The sequence below is a fragment of the Lycium barbarum genome, chromosome 6, assembly GCF_019175385.1.
Source record: "Lycium barbarum isolate Lr01 chromosome 6, ASM1917538v2, whole genome shotgun sequence".
NCBI lineage: Eukaryota > Viridiplantae > Streptophyta > Magnoliopsida > Solanales > Solanaceae > Lycium > Lycium barbarum.
Window position 1 is genome coordinate 121,205,237 of NC_083342.1, and position 21,516 is coordinate 121,226,752.

A 21,516-nucleotide genomic window follows, 5' to 3' on the forward strand; every position below is an offset into this window, starting at 1 on the left:
ACCCATCCCAAGGTTCAAGAATTCAAGACTTTGGAATTCTTCTTCAAAGATTCAGACTTTTCTTCAAGTTTTGGAGCGATTAAGGTATGTAGAGTTACTATCTACGTGTGGGAACGTCATTGTTCTTCCCCACGCCTCATAATCCATAAATTATGATTCTTTACGAAAACTAGAATTTCTATACCATGCTCATGATAACCCTAGGTCCATGTCCATGATTATATTATCTATGAATTGTTATAATTCCATTGTTGAGTTCTTAATGTTTCTTTATGATTATTAAGAATCTATCCGTAATCTATGAAAAACCCATATATCTCATTCTATGGGTTCATGCATGCTAGTTTATGATATATTGTGTTATTTCAAGAAAGTACTATATACGTTTTACAAGTTCATGCAAACAAGTTATAATTTATGATATCCATGTACAAGAAAGTTATATTCATGAAAACCATGGGCAGCAAGTGCCACTTATTTTACATGTTCATGATTTTGGGAGTTGCTTTAATTACCGAGGAAGGCTTCAGATAGCCTGAAACTACGTAGCCACCGTAGGATGAGGATCGCTCCACCCATGTCCCGGACGATCTCTCATAATGACTGGATCCTTTCATATTTTATTAAATCTCATGTTCCCTGGCAAGGACTGAGTGTTCTGCTGGCGGGACACAAGCACTAGACCACGGATCGGTTATAAGTTATTGCTCTCCCTACTTATGATATTTTTACTATGTTTTATATATATGTATTCATGTTCATGACCAGGTTTCAGTTCCTATCGTTATTATTTCATGTCCCATGTTATTTCATTCAGTTGCTTTACATACCAGTACATTCAATGTGCTGACGTCCCCTTTTATTGCCCGGGGGCCTGCATTTCACGATGCAGGTACTAATATACAGGACGACACATCTGCTCAGTAGGACAGCATTCGTATCGGCTTATTGGTGAGCCCCATCTCATTCGGGGCTTAGTCAACTTTTGTTTTATGATTAGTTATGCATCTAAGGTATGTTGGGGGCCTTGTCCCAGTAAGTATGTTTTCCAGTCAGACTCCTGATAAAGGTTTCATAGACTAGACAAGTTAGTTATGTTATGTCAGACTTCCGAAGTCGTATAGCCATTTTGGCTCATTCATGTTATTTCCGTACTCATGTTTAAACAAGTATTTTTATTAAGTATTATGATTTACTACGTTTTATAAAGGCTCATCATGCATTCACGTTATATTCCGCTCATGTTATGCCTTATGATGATTTAGCAAGCCATGTGGTTCGCTCGGTCACATGCAGTAAGGCACCGAGTGCCGTGTTTCGCCCAGGCCATGGTTCGGGGCGTGACAGGAATCACCTGTTTGCTGAGTGTGTATTTGCGAAAGCTTTTTGGACCAGACTAATGCAGTGGCTCCAGAATCAGAAATACAGTGCAAGGACTTGGGAACAACCCCTGTCTTAGAATCTAACACATGGAAAAGACAAATCTCAGAAAGCTCAAATCTTCAAGCTAGTGTACACTGAAGGGGTTCATGCTATATGGTTGGAGAGGAACGAGGGAGTATTTGAAGGTAAGATTAGATCAGTGGAACACATTACTAAGGATGTGGCATTCGCTTGCAATGTGAGAGCTATTCCTGGAATTAGTAGACTGCTGCAAACATACCTATTCTAGTTGACTGATTCTTTGTAATTGTGTTTGAGTTTACTATCATCTAGCCTGTTGGTGCAAGTCCTGGAAACTCATTGTTGAGGGCTGAACTGCACTATTGTCTGTGTAACAGGCAGAGTTTAGGAGTTGGAATATTTATTTGAGGCAGCTAGATGTGTGTAGCTAGGCTGTGGTTTTGTAAGGTTCACTTTGATGATTAATAAAATAAATTTAGATACAAAAAAAAAAAAAAAAAAAGATATATATACTATCCATGATTTGTTAAAAATTAATTAATGTAACAAAATGCCTAAGTTAATAAAAAAGAGTTTAACGACCGAGTTACCATCAAAATGTGTTGGATGACTTTTTTTTTTTTTTTTTTTTTTTTAAAAAAGGTAACATATCATAGCTCATTACTAATATCATACTTGTTCAAAAGCATGAGAGACTGATTAAAAAGAACTCAAAGATTTCAAGCTTTTCATTTTTCAAAGAAGATAGTTTAAACATGGAAAATTGAAGACACAAAAGGTAAATTTCCTGAGAATTATACTACAGGACAATGTGTAAAGGGCGGCGTTTACAAAGGAAAATTGATGCGTGGCGGTAAATTTACAGCAGTATCTATTCGCATTTGTCCCAATGAGAAAATTGCGTTTAGGTACATCTATGATTTATAAAGGTTGTGAAGAACCACATGTAGCAACGGGTTACACTTTTGTCGAGGCTAAAGACAGTAGCGGACGTGCTTTTACGGAACCTCTTGAGTCGTGAAATAGTTGGTTGGACAATCAAACAAAAATTAATGGAGGAAGGATCGTAAAGAGAAAAAAATCCTCGAATTTGGATAATAATCACAAGAAGCTTTTCAGTTTTTTTTTTTTTTTTTACCTACGTAGTAAATGTATTGTTATCACAACGGAGTTCTTATGACATGAGAATTGCATAATGTGATGAGAATTTTTGTTTTTGTTCATTTTGCATATGTATTGATATATAAATTAAGTTGCAAAATGATTTCACTCTTCAAAAATGATTCGTGCTTAATTAAGCAAAAGTGATGAAATTTTTTACGAAGCTCGCTAATCTTAATTGACATGTTTTGTTTTGTTTTAACAATAGTCATGTGATAAAAATGATTTTTTTTTATAATAACAAATTTTGACTGGGCAGAGATGATGATGTCAAAAAAAATGATACACTGACAGTACACCAAACTTAAACTCAATATTATGTAAACTTTTCATTTTAATAGAAAATGGTTAAAAGTGCAAACTTTTCGACCAAAAATTTCTCTTCGAAGAAAGAAATGCGTGGGTGTATCCTAAAAAATGAAAAGAGAAAAGCTACAATAAGGTAAGAGTCAGGGGTAAAAAACACACCTTTAGTATCACAAAACTTTGAGTTTTCTATCTAAACTATCATTAACTAGTTAGCAAAACACACCTCAACTATCAGTTGTTCACTTTTTCTACCTCAACTATTAGGGAGGAAAAGTGAACAACTGACAGTTGAAGTGTGTTTTGCTAACTAATTGGTGATAGTAGGAAACTCTCACACCTGATAGTTCAGTTAGAAAACTCAAAAAAATGTAATACTTGAAGTGTATTTTTGACTCTTATCTCCTAAGGTAATTCAGAAGAATGAAGCTAATTTAGACCAAGGATCCCTTTTCTTGCCTTATAAATCTAGTATTATCCTTGTTTTAATGATTTCGTTCCTTAATTGAACAAAGCAATAATTAAGAAAATCGGAGAGAAAGCGATTGGATTTTATAGTTTTTGTTCTTTTTTCTTTTCCTTTACATGGATGAGGGGCGGCGTCAGGTAGAAGAAGGGGGTTCATTCGAGAAAAATTACGTTGCATATATATATTATATGTTGAATCTCCTTGGCTTTTTCGCATGTTAATTTTTTCATATTTTGAACTCCTTTAGTAAAAATTCTGACTCTACCACTAACATGGATGATCTTGCTATTAACTGAAGTCGAGAACAATAGTGAAAAAGGATAGAGAACGAAAAATATTCAAGATTAAAACCTTTTATATATATTTAGGGTAAATTTCATATCATAAAAAGGAATTACAATGCCATTGTACAAAAATTAAGCTCATCGTCAATTATAACGAGGTGTGTTGTGGCAAGGAAAATAGGTACACTATTGCTAACAATAATAAGTTACCAGTTTAAGTGATATTCACCCTCAGCGTTAATGTTAATAGTTTTTATGTTATCATGTCATTTTTATCTGTCATAGTAGACAACATATCTTATTTTTAAAATTTCAAATTCCATATTGTAATGTAACTTATCTGTAAATTTCCTTATCCGATGCCTGATGGTGTAAAAAACTCGTTACATGAACGGAGTATAAAATCAAACTCATTAGCAAATCATTTAATCTAGTGTATTTCAAGGTTATCACTTCACTTGACGGCGACCATCCGATTATCCAGCTAAACAACATTACTACAAGAAAAGTGGTCTTAATAATTGGGTTATGATTATCATTATTATTAGGAATAATCTTTGGAATATGAGTATGATACCTCTGACAAGTGTTGGGCGGCTAACTTAGCATATACTCATTTATAAGTTGGATATTCTAAAATTTATCTGTTACGGGGCCACCCAACTGGAAATGACAAATATTTCCTTTGGTTGACTTCTCAAAGGCTAGCTTTATCCCCTTCTTTTTCTTATTAAAACGGTACATTTGCCCTTTGCAGATTGTAGCCTGTAGGTAATGAAAATTCCGTGCCTTAGAATTAGTTTAAGTGTTTCTTTTTTCCCATTTTCCTTCTTCTTTAATTTAACATTGAAAAGAGAAACAAGTTCTTTGATATTATGATGAGCAAACTTCAAAGTATAGTTTATTTTATGTAATTATAAAGATTACTCATGTACTTTGATGATTTTTTTTTAATCAATATAATAGATGAACAATACCATAAAGCTTATGAGTGAATAAAGAATGAAAAGAAAACTGAAATTTCCTTGTTCTTGTTGTCTTTCCAAATGTACAACAATAAAACAAATTGTAAAGTGCAAGTAAAAACATTATGATCACTTTAATCACATATCTAGCCAAGGGTAATTCTGTCTTTTCATGTTATGCTTAGGACCAACTTCTTATTTATGGAACACAAAAAACGTAACACAATCAGTTTCTTTTTTTGTGACACCATCAGTTTCGCATTGCACCACAGCACCAAAACTATTACCCTCAACAAATGCACAATGGCCACGTGTAAATCACCATAATCTACACGTACGTGTCGCCATATCAAGAGAGCTTCACGAGAAATACATGAACTCAGCTGTCACCCTTCCCTAACTTGCTCCACTTGTTCTCCAACTATATTACGCTTTTGTTGCTTCCGTTAGAAATACTTATAAAAACTCTCCCTCCAACTTCAACTTTTCCATACAATGGAATATTCGTACATTTTCTCTGAAACGCTTAACGAGTTTTTTCATCATTGGATAAATTTGAATGAATTCATCAAGTGGAACTAAGTAGCAGTAGCAATAATGTCGACGGAGAGACTGCTAGAAAACGCGCCGGCGTCGGCAGTGTCATCCACGCATTCATTGCGATATTACGCGGAGCCAACGACTATCTTTGAGGAATTACCCAAGGCGAGTATAATTGGGGTGTCAAGAGGAGATGCTAGTGATATAAGCCCTTTACTTTTGTCATACACCATTGAAGTCCACTACAAGCAGGTACAACACTCTCTTTAGTAATTAATTCCTACCGACGGAGTGCATGTTTTTTAATCATGACATTGACTTTAAATAACTAGGAGTAGTAATTACATTTAGCTTTTGAATGTCGTCAATTTTTGTTTTTCTGCTTCTCTTTTCATTTAATAGTTGCTATAGTCAATGAAATAAGGAAGTATTCCCCCTGTCTCAAATTACCTGTCAGCGATTTCTAAACATACCCAGTATAATCCCACCAGGTGAGGTCTGGGGAGGGTAGGGTGTACTCTATTTCTAATTGTCTCAAATTACTTAGATTGTTAGTCATTTTAGAAGTTCAAGACAAAATTAATTATTTTTTTCATTTAATTCTTACTCGTAATTGTTGTTGACTACAAACACTAGTAAATACTTAATGAAGATAGACTATATCTTAAGCCATAAATAAGGGTAAAATAGTTAAAACTCACTATTAAATAATGTTTTCTTAAGGGGCCTGCAAATGAGAAACACGGCAGATAATTTGAGACGGAGGGAGTACATAATTTTATATTGCTCTTTTAATCTCGGGCGGGAAGCAGTAGGGTTTAAATGGATTAAGAAACTTTTATTATTGTGGTTTAAGTTGGGAATTGCATTTTAGAATATGTTTCTGTTGAGTAATTGGTACTAGGTTGTGTTTGAACAGAGGCGAACCAGGATTTGAACTTCATGAGTTCGAAATGACACTGAACTCACAGGCCATTGGAATAGTATTTTTGTTGTGATCAAGGGCAACATGCGATTAGTAGTTATATCCTTTTGTAATGGTGTAATTATTGAAACGGGCCTCATCAATACTGTTAAGATGGGCTGTTGTGGTTACGATGAAAGTGACAGAAAGGCTATTTAATTTTTTATGGTGGAAGGAACCATGAGAATATACATATAGAGTCATTAAGAAAACTCACTGAAGTGAGAATGTTGGATTGGATATAATGTTGCATGTATGGATATGGAAAGTCATGAGGCCTACAATACTGGATGTATTGAATTCAACAGATGATTATGAACAGCTCAGTTAATTTGATAAAAGAAGTACAACCTTTACACACAACTACACTTTTATATCTGGTCCAGTTGACCGGGTGACCCTATTCAAGAATGCCTCTTAGCTTTCACTCTTTATGCTAAAATAATGAAAAGATTGAGCAGTTAGCATTACTTCAATTATTCAAAATATCTATTGTATTTTAGCCTCTCTTTTTTTTTTTTGGGTAAAGAAAGGTTGAATTTGTTTCTGCTTCCATAAGTTCGTGGCCTGATAACATCTAGTGGATAAACTTTAGTTTCTACAAAAAGATCTTGTGTTCGCATTACATGACCATCTCCTTTTTTACTTTTTCAATTAGCAGTTCAAGTGGCGCTTACTGAAGAAGGCCTCACAAGTTATTTATTTACACTTTGCATTGAGGAAACGTGCAATAATTGAGGAACTACAGGAGAAGCAAGAGCAGGTTTCATCTCTCTCTTTGCTTTCACATAAATGAGACATTTCTACACCTTTGTTATTTCTTCATTCGATGAATTTGATGATGATGACTATCTTAAAGTCTTCCTGATCTCGTTCTCAAATACTTGTCAAAAGGTTAAAGAATGGCTTCACCACATTGGTATAGGAGAACAAACAGCTGTCATACATGACGATGATGAAGATGATGGAGCTGTGCCAATTTACAATGAAGATAGTATTAGAAAAAGGTGTCAAATTGTTTCTATTTGAATAATGTTATGCTTAGCAGGTCGGACCTTGCATAGCGTTCTGCAAATACTACATATGATTCTTACCCGTGGGTATGTTTGCAGGTGTGTTCCATCCCGGGCTGCTTTACCAATCATCCGTCCAGCATTGGGCAGGCAGCAAACCATCACAAGAAAAGCAAAACTAGCTATGCAAGAGTATCTGAATCATTTTCTGGGGGATTTGGACATTGTAAATTCTCGAGAGGTCTGTTTAGTATTCTGTTTCAATCTCCAGCAGTTTGTTATTAGACAGATAGATACATTTTGACTAGAAAACTTTGTATGGGATGGACAGTTGTTGCAGAAGTAAACTGTTGGCAGAGGTACTCACTGCTGTGTTGGAATTCATAGACTAGTTAGTCTCTGAACTACATGCTTGTACAAGTTATTTTTCCTGAATATTGAATTAAGCATGGGAATGATCTTGTACAAGTGCTTGCAACATCTGTTGTAGCTCAATATTTTTCCATTTGAGGAAGTATGGGAAACATATATTTCCTTCTGATTAGGCAATTAGCATCTGTGCTCCTTTAAGTGGTGTTACTTTTCTCTTTAGACTTGTACTGTTGGATATTCTTGTTTCTGATGATATTCTACCTTTCCTCCAAACAATAGTTCCCAAGCAATTCTGTTATTCATAGTTATGAACCGGTATATTTGATTCTTTGGGACTTTCTGCTGCTCTGTGTTTCTTTTCCTTGGTTGTAACACATAGAGTATTTTTGAACTTCAGGTGTGTAAGTTTTTGGAGGTATCCAAGTTATCATTCTTACCAGAATATGGCCCAAAGCTCAAAGAAAATTATGTAATGGTTAAGCATTTGTCAAAAGTTCCCAAAGAGGAGGAGAATGTGGGATGTTGCATATGTTATTGGTCTGGCTGTTGCAAGAGCAAATGGCAAAAGGTAAATGATCAACATAATGCATAGTCCGCTGACAACATTTGTGGAGATATTTGTATGCACTCTATGCACAAACTTTTTTATGCACATAAGGTCTTTTTTCTTTCTGAAAGCTGGAAAGTTTGGTAGATTCTTCTATTAATTGACAAGTAGTATCTACGATAGATAGCCACTACAAGATAGACAGCCGCATATGCATTTTAACAATTCATCTTGGCAACCTCGAGGTCCCGAGTCTCCATGGTTCCTACTTTCGTGGTTGTTATCATATATTATCTTAGATTCTGAATCTACTAACATTGTCCACGTTCAGTACCAGTTTGTCCATGTCCAATCTAGAAAATCCCAATAGTTGTATTTAACCAGTTATTAACGCCGCATGAGTGAGCATTTGTTAACTGAAAAGTGGGAGGTTGACCCTTTTAAAAGTTTGTGTCTTCCTTATCTTAACTGCTTGTACTATGTCATGCAGGTTTGGGCTGTTCTAAAACCTGGTTACTTGGCCTTACTAAACAATCCTTTTGATGCAAAACTACTGGATATTATTGTTTTCGATGTGCTTCCAACTTCTAATGGGAAGGGAGAACATGCAGTATCCTTAGCAGAGGAAATAAGAGAAAGAAATCCTTTGCAATACGCATTTAAGGTCTGCTGTTCCAGTCAAACACTACAGAAATTTCTTTTATGGTGTTTTAGCATGCTGGAACTGTCTAAACTCAATTTTCAATCATTACAATTTCTTATTTCTTGGTTAAATGTTCATTTTATGAGTGCTCTACTGTGGGGTGCTAATTTTATTATTCAAGATATATGTCAAACAAAGTTGGGTATTTTAGTTGCTTATCATGCCACCCTCACCTGAATGTGCCTGAAGCTGAGACTTATCTAGTTTTGAAAGCAGGACTGTGCTACAAACAGGAGATTTCGTGACACATACTGAAATAGTAGTTTAAGTTTGATCAATTAGATGTTCTATTCCTAAACCTGTATGATGACTTGCAAATGATTTTGGCAGCTGGAATGGAGGAGATGATTTAACTTAAACCAATCAGCTCTGCATTATAACATTAAGTAATGATTGAGTTTGTATCACAATTTACATTATTTACTTATTTTTTTCCCATAAATTCACCACTAAAGTTGCGTTGACATATTCAACTACATAGGAAATTTAATTCAGGAAAAAGTTAAAACGGACCTATAAATTTTAGTCAAACTAATGAATTTTTCTTGTTAATTATCCAGCAGCTTCTTGGTCAACCAAGATCTGTGGGAAAGTCACCTTTTCCTCTACGTAACGTTGCCAGTCTGTTGGAAATCCATCTTCTGTTACTTCCCCACTAAATCAAATAAATCCATAGTGGATCAGTGTGACAAAATATGAAGTTAAATGTCGCATATCTAAATCACCTCTTCTTTCTGTATTTAGTAAGTTATCTCATAATTGCTGAATTTACATCTTAAAGAATGCATCTTGTTTTTGCTTCCTTTTGCATAAAACTGACAGTTGTAATGGCTGAAAGGTTTCTTGTGGGAACCGTAGCATAATGTTTAGAACCACGAGCGATGCGAAAGTCAATGATTGGATATCTGCAATTAATGATGCTGTTCTTAAACCTCCAGAAGGTTGGTGTAACCCTCATCGTTTTGGTTCTTTTGCTCCATTAAGGGGGACAAATGATGATGCCACTCAAGCTCAGTGGTTTATAGATGGGAAATCAGCATTTGAGGCAATTGCCTCTTCAATAGAGAGTGCAAAATCTGAGGTTTGATCTATCAACTTTTTACATCTTAATCATGAATTTTCTTGCTGCAAATAGTTCCACCTAATTACTTTTTATGCAGATCTATATAACTGGATGGTGGCTTTGCCCAGAACTGTACTTGAGACGTCCATATCACAACCATAGCTCCTCTAGACTTGATGCATTACTTGAGACTAAAGCCAAAGAAGGGGTCCAGGTGCATATGCAACTAATCTCATCCTAACTTGTTTAATTTTTATAAATAATTGAGTAAAATTTTGCATGTAATAAATTCTTATTCTTTTACCCCTGCCAACAGTCTAATAAGTCACACTTTTGTTGAAAGACATTTACTCAAGTCACTTGTGATAAAGATTAGGAACCATGCAATCTGTCTTGCATCTAGACACATAGTTATTTAACAGAGACACAATGAAACTAGAGTGTAAAGCGTGTAACAAACACTATCCAGTGATTTTGATGTGCATTCTGCTCATACTAAGGACTTTTAGTGATTTACTTGCTTTCTGAAGTTATAACGAATACGGCGGAGCATTTACTGAATTTTGGATCAATGGTATCAAGTAGTTATGAGCAAATGTCTGTGTACTTTATTTATTTATTAATCTTTTTTTAGAGAAAGTATCAGTTATTAGATTCTTCATTCAAAAACTAAATGAGTAATGTATATGTTATTTGACCATAGCAAATGTAGATGGTCATAGGTGCAATAAATGGTTGACCACGGTTCTCTTGATAATGCAGCTTTGTTACTCATATTGGTTGGTATCTTCATCTTAAATTTATCTTATTCTGTAAAAGAAGAGATCATGCTAACATCTCATTGTTCACTACAAGACTTTGTTAAGTTAGAAAGGATACAAAAAGATGTGTTTTCTCTACAATTCTTCCGTTGTGATTTTTAAGATCCATACTAACTTCTACATCTATGTTGATGCAGATTTATGTTCTTCTCTACAAGGAGGTTTCTATTGCTTTAAAGATTAACAGCTTATATAGCAAAAGAAAGCTTCTGAAAATTCACAAAAATGTTAAAGTCTTGCGATATCCAAACCATTTCTCCGCCGGGATCTACTTGTGGTATGCAGTTAAGAATCTTAGACAGCATAGACTCTGATGTAGTAGTAATGATCTAGAATAGATTTTCCATTTGTATCTACACTCTATGCATATTAATTCCTTCTACTTGATAAACTTATTAAAACTAAAACGTGGCTGCTATATGCAGGTCGCACCATGAAAAGCTTGTCATTGTGGACAACAAGATTTGTTACATTGGAGGTTTAGATTTATGTTTTGGCCGTTATGACACAAGAGAACACAAGTTGGGTGATCAGCCTCCTTTTATTTGGCCTGGGAAGGACTACTATAACCCAAGGTAATGCAACTATGATATGTACGTGACCAAGTCATGTACTTGAAGTTTTCTTTGGCAAGTCTGGATTTATAACTTTTACTGTCAAATAAATATGGGTGCCATTATACTTCTTAACAGGAGTTCTTTTCGAACTACTTTAGTTAGTATGTGTTTGGGTAATAGGTCTCCATTAGCATTCAGATGATGATACAAAGATATTTGTAACCTGTCGATGCGAGGAACGGAATATGTAGATTTTGAAAAAATTCCACCACGACCTAGTTGAAAGAGCTAACGCTATCCATCTTGAAATTGTGTTGACGGATTTAAATCAAATTTAAATTCGATAGATTAAATGAATTTCAATTCTTGAAACTAGTGAAACTCCTAGTAATAGTATCATTGGTAGTTGTCTCAAAGATTTTGTGATGTCCTAAAATGTAAGGGTATCGTGTAAGATTAATGTTCTATACCTCCTTTAGACTGTTTAGTTTGATCCTTCGTACCCGTTCTATTAGAACTCATACTTGCCAACTACTGCAAACAAATATCTATTTTAGTTTGAGATGCTTCAAGTTGCTATCAATTTCATAGATGGAGAACGAATAGAATTAGAGCATTCTCTTAAAGTTTGACTGCTGTAGAAGGCATTCAAACCCATATGCAGCAAATGTGATACTTAAATTTGCTAAGTAATCATTATTATGCAGAGAGTCCGAGCCAAATTCTTGGGAAGATGCCATGAAAGATGAACTAGAGCGAGAGAAATATCCCCGAATGCCATGGCATGATGTCCACTGTGCTATTTGGGGACCACCGTGCCGAGATATTGCCAGACACTTCGTTCAGCGTTGGAATCATGCTAAGGTTCTTTTCTAGTCCTCAGTGTGCTTCTTTACGATATTTTAAGTTGCTAATATTTCTGACCACTGATGCAGAGAAGCAAAGCTCCAAATGAACAGACTATACCACTGCTTATGCCACAGCATCACATGGTTCTTCCGCACTACATGGGCAGAAGCAGAGAAGTCGAGGTTGAAAGTAAAACAGCTGAGCTGAACTCTAAAGATCTGAATGGACAAGATCCATTTCCGTCTGGGTCACCACCGGAAGACATCCCATTACTTTTACCCCAGGAAGCTGATTGTGATGAGGAGGTTTCCTGTGCGGACGAGAAATTGACTGGTCTGGTCTCTAGTCTATTGCTTAAGTTTGATTTATTTTCAGGTAGCACTTTGACATTAGGTCTGAAGATATTTTTTTCAGATGATCTTCATCACCGTGATCTCCAAAGCCACATAAAAACTCACCAACAAGATAACTGGTGGGAGACACAAGAGCGAGTAGCAGAAGTCATTTCAACTGATGAAATAGCAGATGTTGGTCCTCGGACCCGTTGTCACTGTCAGGTTAGTTTTAAGGTTTTAGTACAATGAGGATGTCATTTGGTGGTATATAATGGGTACTTTTTACATGCTGCTTATAAAGGTCATTGACATTGTTAAGTAGCTAGCCTTGCTCAAGGGTAACAACAACAAGGAGAACATTAAGGTTACTTTCAGCTAGTATTAGGACCTTGAAAGTGGACCACCTGAAGAAATTCTAAATATTTAAAATCAGGTGGAGGGACCCCCTTCCCCCTTGGGATGCTGTTGTTAGAGGATAAAGATATTGAACAAATAAAGGTAGGGATTAGAAGCAGCTATTTAGCTAAACAATACTTCAAATAGTCTATACTTTCTGCTGATAATGTTTTGGTTCATAATATTTCTTTACATTACTTCCTTAGATGATCTGAACATTTAGTTTCATTTTCTTGTTTTTTCACATTCGCATATGTTTCAGTTAATTTTCTACTGCCGTTGACATTTCTTATTTTAACTTGTCATAGGTCATTAGAAGTGTCAGTCAGTGGTCTGCTGGAACAACTCAAACTGAAGACAGCATTCACAAAGCTTATTGTTCTCTTATTGAGGAAGCAGAACATTTTGTGTTCATTGAGGTATGCACTAAATACAACTGATTGTCAGAGCTTTGTGTTCATTGAGGTATGCACTAATTAACCACGGAGACAATACTGATTGCAGATCTTTTCTGCTTTGAAGTACATGGGAAAACACACTTCTTTTTAGCTATACGGATTTAGATAGTGCCATCTTCTGATTCAATCTCTAGACTATGGAAAGCTAATATCCATCTTGTCAACCTTAGCTTGACTGCCAACTATGGAAAGCTAAATACTACAAAAAAAAAGATAATTTGCGGAGGTTGAGAGTTGCAATTCGCGGGGGTTTTAGCCTCCACTAATTGCTTGAGGAGGCTAAAACCCCCGCAAATTGCAACTTTCAACCTCCACAAATTACCCTTTTTTTGTAGTTAACCATAGCTTGACTGCCACCAGTGGCTCAGTGGGTTTATTGTTGTTACTGTCCAGTCACAAGTGTACTCTTCTTGTTCAGACTGCACCACTACTCCATTCCGCAGTCACTAGAGAAAAATACTTGAGAAAGGACCATTACAAGTTTGTACATTTAAATGAGTTTGCCATAGAGAAAAACAATATGTGATGGAAATGTGGAAGCTAAGAATAAGATATAATCGTAAATAATTACACTAAAAACATACGCAGTGACTTGGAAAAGAGGCCGTAGTCAGGAAGAATTCAGGTATTTCCTTCAAAATCTCAATCAAACTGACATTTATGTTTTTCCCCAAAAAATCAAAGTATAAGCAATAAAAAAATATATCTTGAAGAAACTCCTTCTAGAGGGGATGCCAGGCTAGCAGTGATATCATGACACCCTTATTTGAAAGCAGATGTCTGGATGTGCATCTGCGAGTCATTACAAATTAAGAAGCTTAACAAATAAAAGAGCCAATTGATATTCTTTCTGTGCTTATTGGTCTTCCTCATCCCTAGAAAGTGTGATCTTATTGAGACTCTCTCAAACATTTCCAAGTAATAGGAGAGGATTACTGGACATAGTATTTGCTAATGTCCTTTATGTACACTCTGGTACATATAGCCACAAACTAAATGGTACAACAGCTGATAACTTCTGACTGATTCATACATATGTATATCAGTGTTATTAAAAGCGAAAAGAGCAAAAAAGCTCTAAGGTCCCTTGGGGCTTTAAGCGCAAAGTGCAAATAAAGCGCGGGCTTTAATGAAAAAAGGCTTAAATGGAGAAAATCTACAAATAGTATATGTTTAGTCCAACACTAATAATTATAAGCATGACTAACAAATATATAACCATCTTCTGTCATTTTCTTCCTCCAGCTGCTAGATTTTTCAAAGTTTTAGCTATTTGTTTATGAGTTGGGACCTCTAATAATATGGTTGACGTCATTTGGAACTGATTCTGTTGTTAACTAAGTAGCTACTTTAAGCCTCGTATGTGGAAATTACATTTCCATTTATTCTCATTGACAATCAATATGCAATTGCGATTTGTTTTCCTCGATACTGTAACAATTTTCTTTAGAGGGTTCTTGTTTGTTTTCTCTTGATCTTTATTGTTTTTCTTAGTTCCGGATGTTTTTTGATGTCATGTGCAAAAATATAGTAAAGAAGCTCACTTATTAAATGAAAACTCATGCTTTTTTTACAAACTTTCAGAATCAATTTTTTATCTCGGGTCTTGCTGGAGATGAAATCATACGCAATCGTGTAGCTGATGCTTTATACAGACGTATAAGGCGAGCGCACAAAGAAAATAGGTGTTTCAGGGTTATAATAGTCATCCCACTATTACCTGGTTTTCAGGTAGGCATCTTTTCTTCACATTGGGGACTATAAGTTGGTTTTGATCTTCCATGTTTCATATCTAGCTTGACCATTACAGGGAGGCCTGGATGACATTGGTGCAGCAACTGTGAGAGCCTTAATGCACTGGCAATATCGGACTATTTGCAAGGGCAACAATTCAATATTGCACAATCTTAATGCTCTATTGGGTCCAGAAACCCGTGATTACATATCTTTTTATGGTCTCAGGACGCACGGCCAGCTTTCTGATGTTGGCCCCATGTTCACTAGTCAGGTAATTTTTAGAGAGCTAATAGTATAAATCAATTAACTGGAACTCACTTATGTAGTAAGATTGTCCATAGATTGGATTGACTGTGTTTGAATTGCTAAGAGCCAGCCAATCCAATATTTGTATGAACACAACTTTAACCTCTAAAGAATTGGTGGAAGTACTAGGCCAAAGTTTGAAAATGACAATTTTCCCGGAGCCTTAAGGGTTAGCTCATTCTACTGTTTCGTAGGAAATGTTCATCATCTTCTCTCAATTTCTCTTAACTTTCTAAGATGCAACCTGTAGCTCTGCAAGTTTACTTGATTTTATTGTTTGAAAATTTTGTATTCTATTGCACTAAAAGTTCTCAAATTTAACCACAGGTCTATGTACATAGTAAAGTGATGATTGTGGATGACCGTATAGCTGTGGTTGGATCATCTAATATAAATGACAGAAGTTTGCTTGGATCTCGCGACTCTGAGGTAAATCTTTTCTGTTTAAATCCTTTCAAATTCCTATTCTATCTATTCCTATCCTTTCAAATTCCTATTCTATCTAGTTCTATTGTTCTTAAACTTTAGTTACTATTAGAAATTATCAGCATCCTTTTCCTCTTACAAAATTGATAAAATCTATCATTTGGAAGCTGTCATTACGAGATCATTAAGACGCTTTTGCAGCTAGATGTTCTGGACCTTTTTTGTCTAAAGCTGAAGAAAGATATTTATAGAGAAAAAATCATAAATAGCCAAACATTCACTTTGTCAATTACACATTCACAATAAAGGCAAAAACTAACTGAAGAGAAATGCAAATTGCGCAAAGATGATATATTTACATTCTCAATAGACAGTCAACTAATTCTGACATTAACAACGAATTCTGGAAAAGAAAAGGCTCTTGGCTATTCTAAAACTTTTCCAAGAGACGATGTGTGAAAAAGAATCAATAATGAATCAATTACACCTTAATCCTGAACCAGAACACGTGTGATTCATCCTATTGCGGTAATCACACCAAATACAAATTCCTAATATCCCTAGCACAACAATGTAATCCCCTGAAAGGATGACTAGCAAGAAAACTGGCAGCGGGTGCGCAAGCCTCCAACGTCAATGATCCCCCATTGTATAAAAAGAATGGATCTTTCAGCAACTCTTCTGCAGACGGCCTTTCAGACATGGGAAGCATACACTTTTCAATGATATCTTTCACTCTGGAATCCTTCACCTTTCCAAGAGATTTAGGCTTTACACCAGTGTACACTTTCTTAAATATCTGAATCTGATTTCCACATTCCATATATGGATATTCACCAGTAACCATCTCAAGTAGACACATTCCGAATGCATATACATCCACCAGCTCATTGTATTCCCCGTCATAACATTCTGGGGCCATGAATTCAGGCGTACCCTTAGCCTCTTTCTCTTTCACTAAATCACTCTCCATAATACGAACCACCAACCCAAAATCTCCAAGCTTAACTTGCTTCCCATCGCAATCAACAAACACATTGTCACACTTGATATCTCTATGAATAATCTTCGGGCTCTGGCTATGGAGAAAGCTCAAACCTTCAAGAATCTGCTTCCCCCAATTCATGATACTCGCCAAATCAACACCAACACCATTATCATATTTCGACATATACTTCTTCAGGCTGCCTGAAGGGAATAACTCGGTGATCATGTTTAGGGTTTTGGACTTTGAATCGAACCAATATTTGGAACACTTCATAACCCGTTCATGGTTTAAAGACTTCAACAGAATAGCCTCAGAGAACAACTTTTCGGGGTATTTTAACGCTTCATCTTCTCCATAATAAACGATTTGGTTCCATGCAACTTCTATTTCTTCAACACGATCATAACCTATATACACTTCTTTGTAAGCACCTCCACCCAACAGTTGATCATATCTAATAAACCTACCACATGGAGATTTCTCTACAACTCTGTATAACTCGAAACCCATTAGTAGAGCTTGAAATTCAAGATTGAAGAAAACTGTAGAAAAGATTAGTGGGGTTCAGAGAAAGCTTCAATTGCAGCTGAGAAAGAATCCATCACTAACGAGAAACATGGTCGAAAACACTTCTTTGAAAGCTTCATATTGGACATTGATCGGAAATTCATATGATGATGAATCTTCAATTCTTTCAATATAATGTATTAAACTGAATTTAGTAAAGAACTGATGAGAAACCCTAGAAATTAGGGGAAATTTATATAGAGATTGAAATCCTTAATCCGAATCCGAGTGGGATTCGGGTTAATGAAAGTTAGGAAATTTTTTCCCTCCCAATTATAACAGGATTCGGTTTGTGAAAAAAAAAGATTAATCGTATCTGTTTTTCTCATAAGAATATTTCTTTTTCTTTTTGTGTGCGGTCAAATAAAGAATGATAATAAAAATTCCAGGGATTTAATTAACAGAGATTTTTTTTTTTTAATGAAATAAGGTAAAAGCTTAAATTTTTGTTTAGTTAATCTAATATTTGGATAAAATAGCTAAATGTATTCCGTTTCTTTCACAAATAGAAGCTTCTGTCTTCACGGTAACCCTAATTGAGTTCAATATGAATTCGGATTAATATGCACTGGGATCTTATTCTTTTCCAATTTTGTCCTTATTTAATTTGGATTGAAAAAGAAAAAGAGATTTGGACTTCGAAACGTTTCTAGATCCTTTATCGAAACAATAATTAGATTAAATTAATTTGAAACTTAGTAAATTTTAAAATAAAATGGGGTTATTTCCACACATGAAAAAAGAGGTTTTAATTATGAAATTACTTAAAAAACTAAGTTATGTTAAATAAGGTAAAAGATTCCAAATTGAATGTGTTTCTTATAAGTAATATCTGCATACATTATTTTATTATGTGGGATAAAATGTGAATAAGAATGCGATATTAGTAATGCATGGATAAAAGTATCAAAATGACAAATCTTTCATTTTTTAAAAAGTATTTAAATATTATAAATTATGGGGTGGAGGAGATTGGGACAGTGAATTATGAAAAAATAGCCAACTTGATGAAGGCTTTCCCTCTCTCCCGGATGATACTATCCTTAATTACTCGAATTTACTACAAGCAGACAAGTTTAGGCTCTGGAAAACAAACAAATAAAGTACAAATATGAAGATCTCATCTTTGCTCCAACTTCTACTTACTAAAAAACTATGTTGCTCCGACTCAATGTCTAACATCATCGCATGTCGGATCCTCCATAAATAGGAGTATATCTTTGGAGGATCCGACTCAAGTAAGGTAACATTTTCATTCTTTAGCATTTTTTATGTGAGAGGGGAGAAAGGAAGGTTATTTGATCTTGAAATTTTGTTGTATGGTTGTTAATTGCATACATTTAGTGACATGATCAGAGGATCGAAAGAAGAAGAAAAAAAAGGCCTAACCAAAGATATGTTATTGCTAGCGGAGTTTGTAGGGCTAATTCATATATTGGGGGTCATTTACACTTTTGTCCTATTTTGTGTTGGTCTTTAATTTTTTCCCTTCAAACGGGGTGGTCTTTAATTTTTGTCCTTCAAAATCGAATACGCATTATCCACAAGGTATGCCCGTGCCCTTAAAGAACTTATGCCCCGCCAGACACAAGTTCGTTTTTGAAGGACAACACTTAAAGACCAGTCCATTTGAAGGGCAAACCGTGCAATTACTTCGATTTTTGGCCTTTCATGGGTTTGTTGTCGTGGGTTCTTGATTTTGGTCTTTAACTATGATATTTTTTTCAGATAATAATGCGTCTTAACTACCATTGATTAATGATGACACTATGGGTTTTTGGCTATAATAAGCAATAAAGAGTTCAAAGAAATGATTTGAGCCTCTTTGAACTGTCTAATATTCTACGGATCTACCAATTAGTATCTCAATATTCTTTCTACTTCTCAAGGTATAATGACATATATGAATCAGTGAGACTCGAAAATATTGAATTTTCATAAGCTCTTGGTTGTTATTCAAATAAAGCTCGAGGATTAACTTTTATATGGACATTCGAAGTGGTCCATTTCGCATTTCGTCAAAAAAAGTATTTTCGGGAGATAGAGAAAGATACATAACTCTACTAGTGTTTATCTAGGAACATCAGTAACGAGTTTTTAGAATTTGGTGTTATTGACATAACATATATCGTTTCTAGCCTATTGCTAATTCTCAATAGTATTAAGTGAGGCTAGGAGTATGGGATACACGTGCAACGCACGTGTTCGAGAACTAGTAATATAATATAGATAAATCGTGCTTTCGTTCATGAATTTGTACATCCATTGCAGAAAACTCTAGATTCATCCCGTCTTCACCTTGCTTTCCTGTCTGTCGATTCATAATACTTGGTTCATCTATACTTTGCTTATTCCACGCATGCTGCTTGTGTATGAGAGTTGTCCACAGTTGAAAGATAAATCTAGATTTTCAACTGCATGTGGCTTCACATATCAATTTCTACCTTGGATATCTGCAATTGAATTCTTTCAGCTACTTATCTCCAAAGGCAGTATCTTGTTCTGTTGATACTTTTAAAAAATAGATAAACAAAAAATTAGACAAAAAGGAACTGATGTCAGAAAATTGGTGGTTCCAGATTTGTGTAGTCATTGAAGATAAAGATTTCATTGACTCAACCATGGACGGAGAGCCTTGGAAGGCTGGAAAGTTTGCTTTTAGCCTTCGGGTTTCTTTGTGGGCAGAGCACCTTGGTTTACGTGCTGAAGAGGTTAGTGATGCCGCAGACTTCAAATGACGTAAAACTTCCTCTCATGGATGTTACATGTCTTGACATGCAATACTTCTTTATTTGCATATGCTTTGAAACACAGCAACTAAAGGCCATCCTTTCTTTTCCAGATATGTCAAATCAAAGATCCTGCCGCTGACTCTACTTACAAAGATATATGGATGGCAACTGCTGAGGTGAGACCGGTGTTTCTTACTTTAGTTGATGCCTTTAAAGAAAAGCAATATGAAAATATGACTACTAATTCTTGAAAGAAACGGAAAAATATTTCTGCCCTATGCCTATCTTTTGGTAAAGATGCACGGACACATTAACATAGAAAGAAAGCTTCCGGGTATGCCAGCAGTTCCATTATCACTCTTTCTGCTTGTTTTAGTTATTTAATTGTCTTTCCGTAACTGCCCATTGAAAGAAATATCATTTCTATGTATGCCATGCATGAAATCTTGTTCAAACTTGCACTATCTGGTCACTTAGATTTTCATCTCAGAGCATCAGTAACTCTTTGTATCTTTTATGTTACAGTCAAATGCCACGATTTACCAAGCTGTATTCTCTTGCATCCCAAATGATCTTGTTCACTCAAGGTACATGACTACCACACTGAATTTCGACTATCTTCTCTCTTATGTGGAGGCGGGGAGGTTGTGGTAGTAGGCTAGTAGCGCAAATTCTTTGATCATGCTTAGTTGCTTATGTTATCTAATGTCATCCTGGAATGCAGGTCTGAACTTCGACAATGTATGAACCATTGGAAAGATAAGCTTGGGCACACTACTATTGATCTTGGTGTCGCTCCTGATAAACTTGAATTTCACGATAATGGGCAAGTAGCTGTAGTGAATACGAAAGAGAAGTTAAAGTCAGTCAAAGGACATCTTGTTTCTTTCCCCTTGGAGTTCATGCGTGAAGAAGATTTGAGACCCGTTTTCATCGAGACCGAGTTTTATACTTCTCCTCAAGTGTTCTATTAAGCTACAAATTAAGTTATGATATGTATATATAGGCTTTGTGTTTAAGAAAGTGTACATATATTCCTATTTATGTATTTAATAGCCATTTTAGGACAGAAGATTTGAACTTCTTGTGTATCAAGATAACAAGCTGTGATTCTTCCTGGAGCCTCTCCTGGGTATTTAGAAACCAACCTTATTCTTTAGGGACTAATCTGAGTTGGTCCCAATATATTCTTTTGGTTTTGTTTGTAACTTGATACCCTACATTACACTTATTGTGTTTTCTGAAAATAATACTAGTATTATAGTATATATGTAAAGTGCTATTCAGATCTTCGATTTACAATCTATGTCACACACTACATTATGCTTGCTTATATAAACATGCTAGTGTTACTTGAAACCCAAACCCCACAGGGAAGAAGCTTGGCAAACAAATTCCTGCATAAGAAAAAGATAAGAGTTCGACTTCGATCTCTAACGGAATTTGATATTTTTTTTTAAGTAGATTGATGTAAAATAGGATTTGATAAATTAGTCTCTCTTTATATTTGCAAAAATACTGTGAAAGCAATATGACTTGCTTTTTAAGAAAAA

At 35.3% G+C, this 21,516-nt stretch overlaps 1 protein-coding gene across 3 annotated transcripts; it reads left to right on the top strand.

Moving 5' to 3' along the window:
* The first annotated feature begins 4,880 nt into the window (after positions 1 to 4,880).
* On the top strand, positions 4,881 to 21,122 carry LOC132645998 (phospholipase D zeta 1-like). 3 transcript variants are annotated; one of them, XM_060363308.1, is made up of 21 exons: positions 4,889 to 5,381; positions 6,752 to 6,856; positions 6,988 to 7,100; positions 7,206 to 7,347; positions 7,876 to 8,046; positions 8,516 to 8,689; positions 9,567 to 9,809; positions 9,889 to 10,005; positions 10,750 to 10,889; positions 11,038 to 11,187; positions 11,877 to 12,033; positions 12,105 to 12,351; positions 12,433 to 12,575; positions 13,058 to 13,168; positions 14,792 to 14,938; positions 15,018 to 15,215; positions 15,578 to 15,679; positions 19,811 to 19,942; positions 20,074 to 20,139; positions 20,489 to 20,550; positions 20,688 to 21,122. In XM_060363308.1, exons 1-21 carry the CDS (start codon positions 5,187 to 5,189, stop codon positions 20,935 to 20,937), a joined length of 3,165 nt encoding a protein of 1,054 aa, XP_060219291.1. In that variant the 5' UTR covers positions 4,889 to 5,186; the 3' UTR covers positions 20,938 to 21,122. The 3 variants fall into 3 exon arrangements, with proteins under 3 accessions (XP_060219289.1, XP_060219290.1, XP_060219291.1); XM_060363306.1 differs by having other exon boundaries at positions 4,881 to 5,381; positions 12,105 to 12,575; XM_060363307.1 differs by having other exon boundaries at positions 4,883 to 5,381; positions 6,755 to 6,856; positions 12,105 to 12,575.
* Positions 21,123 to 21,516: the final 394 nt, after the last annotated feature.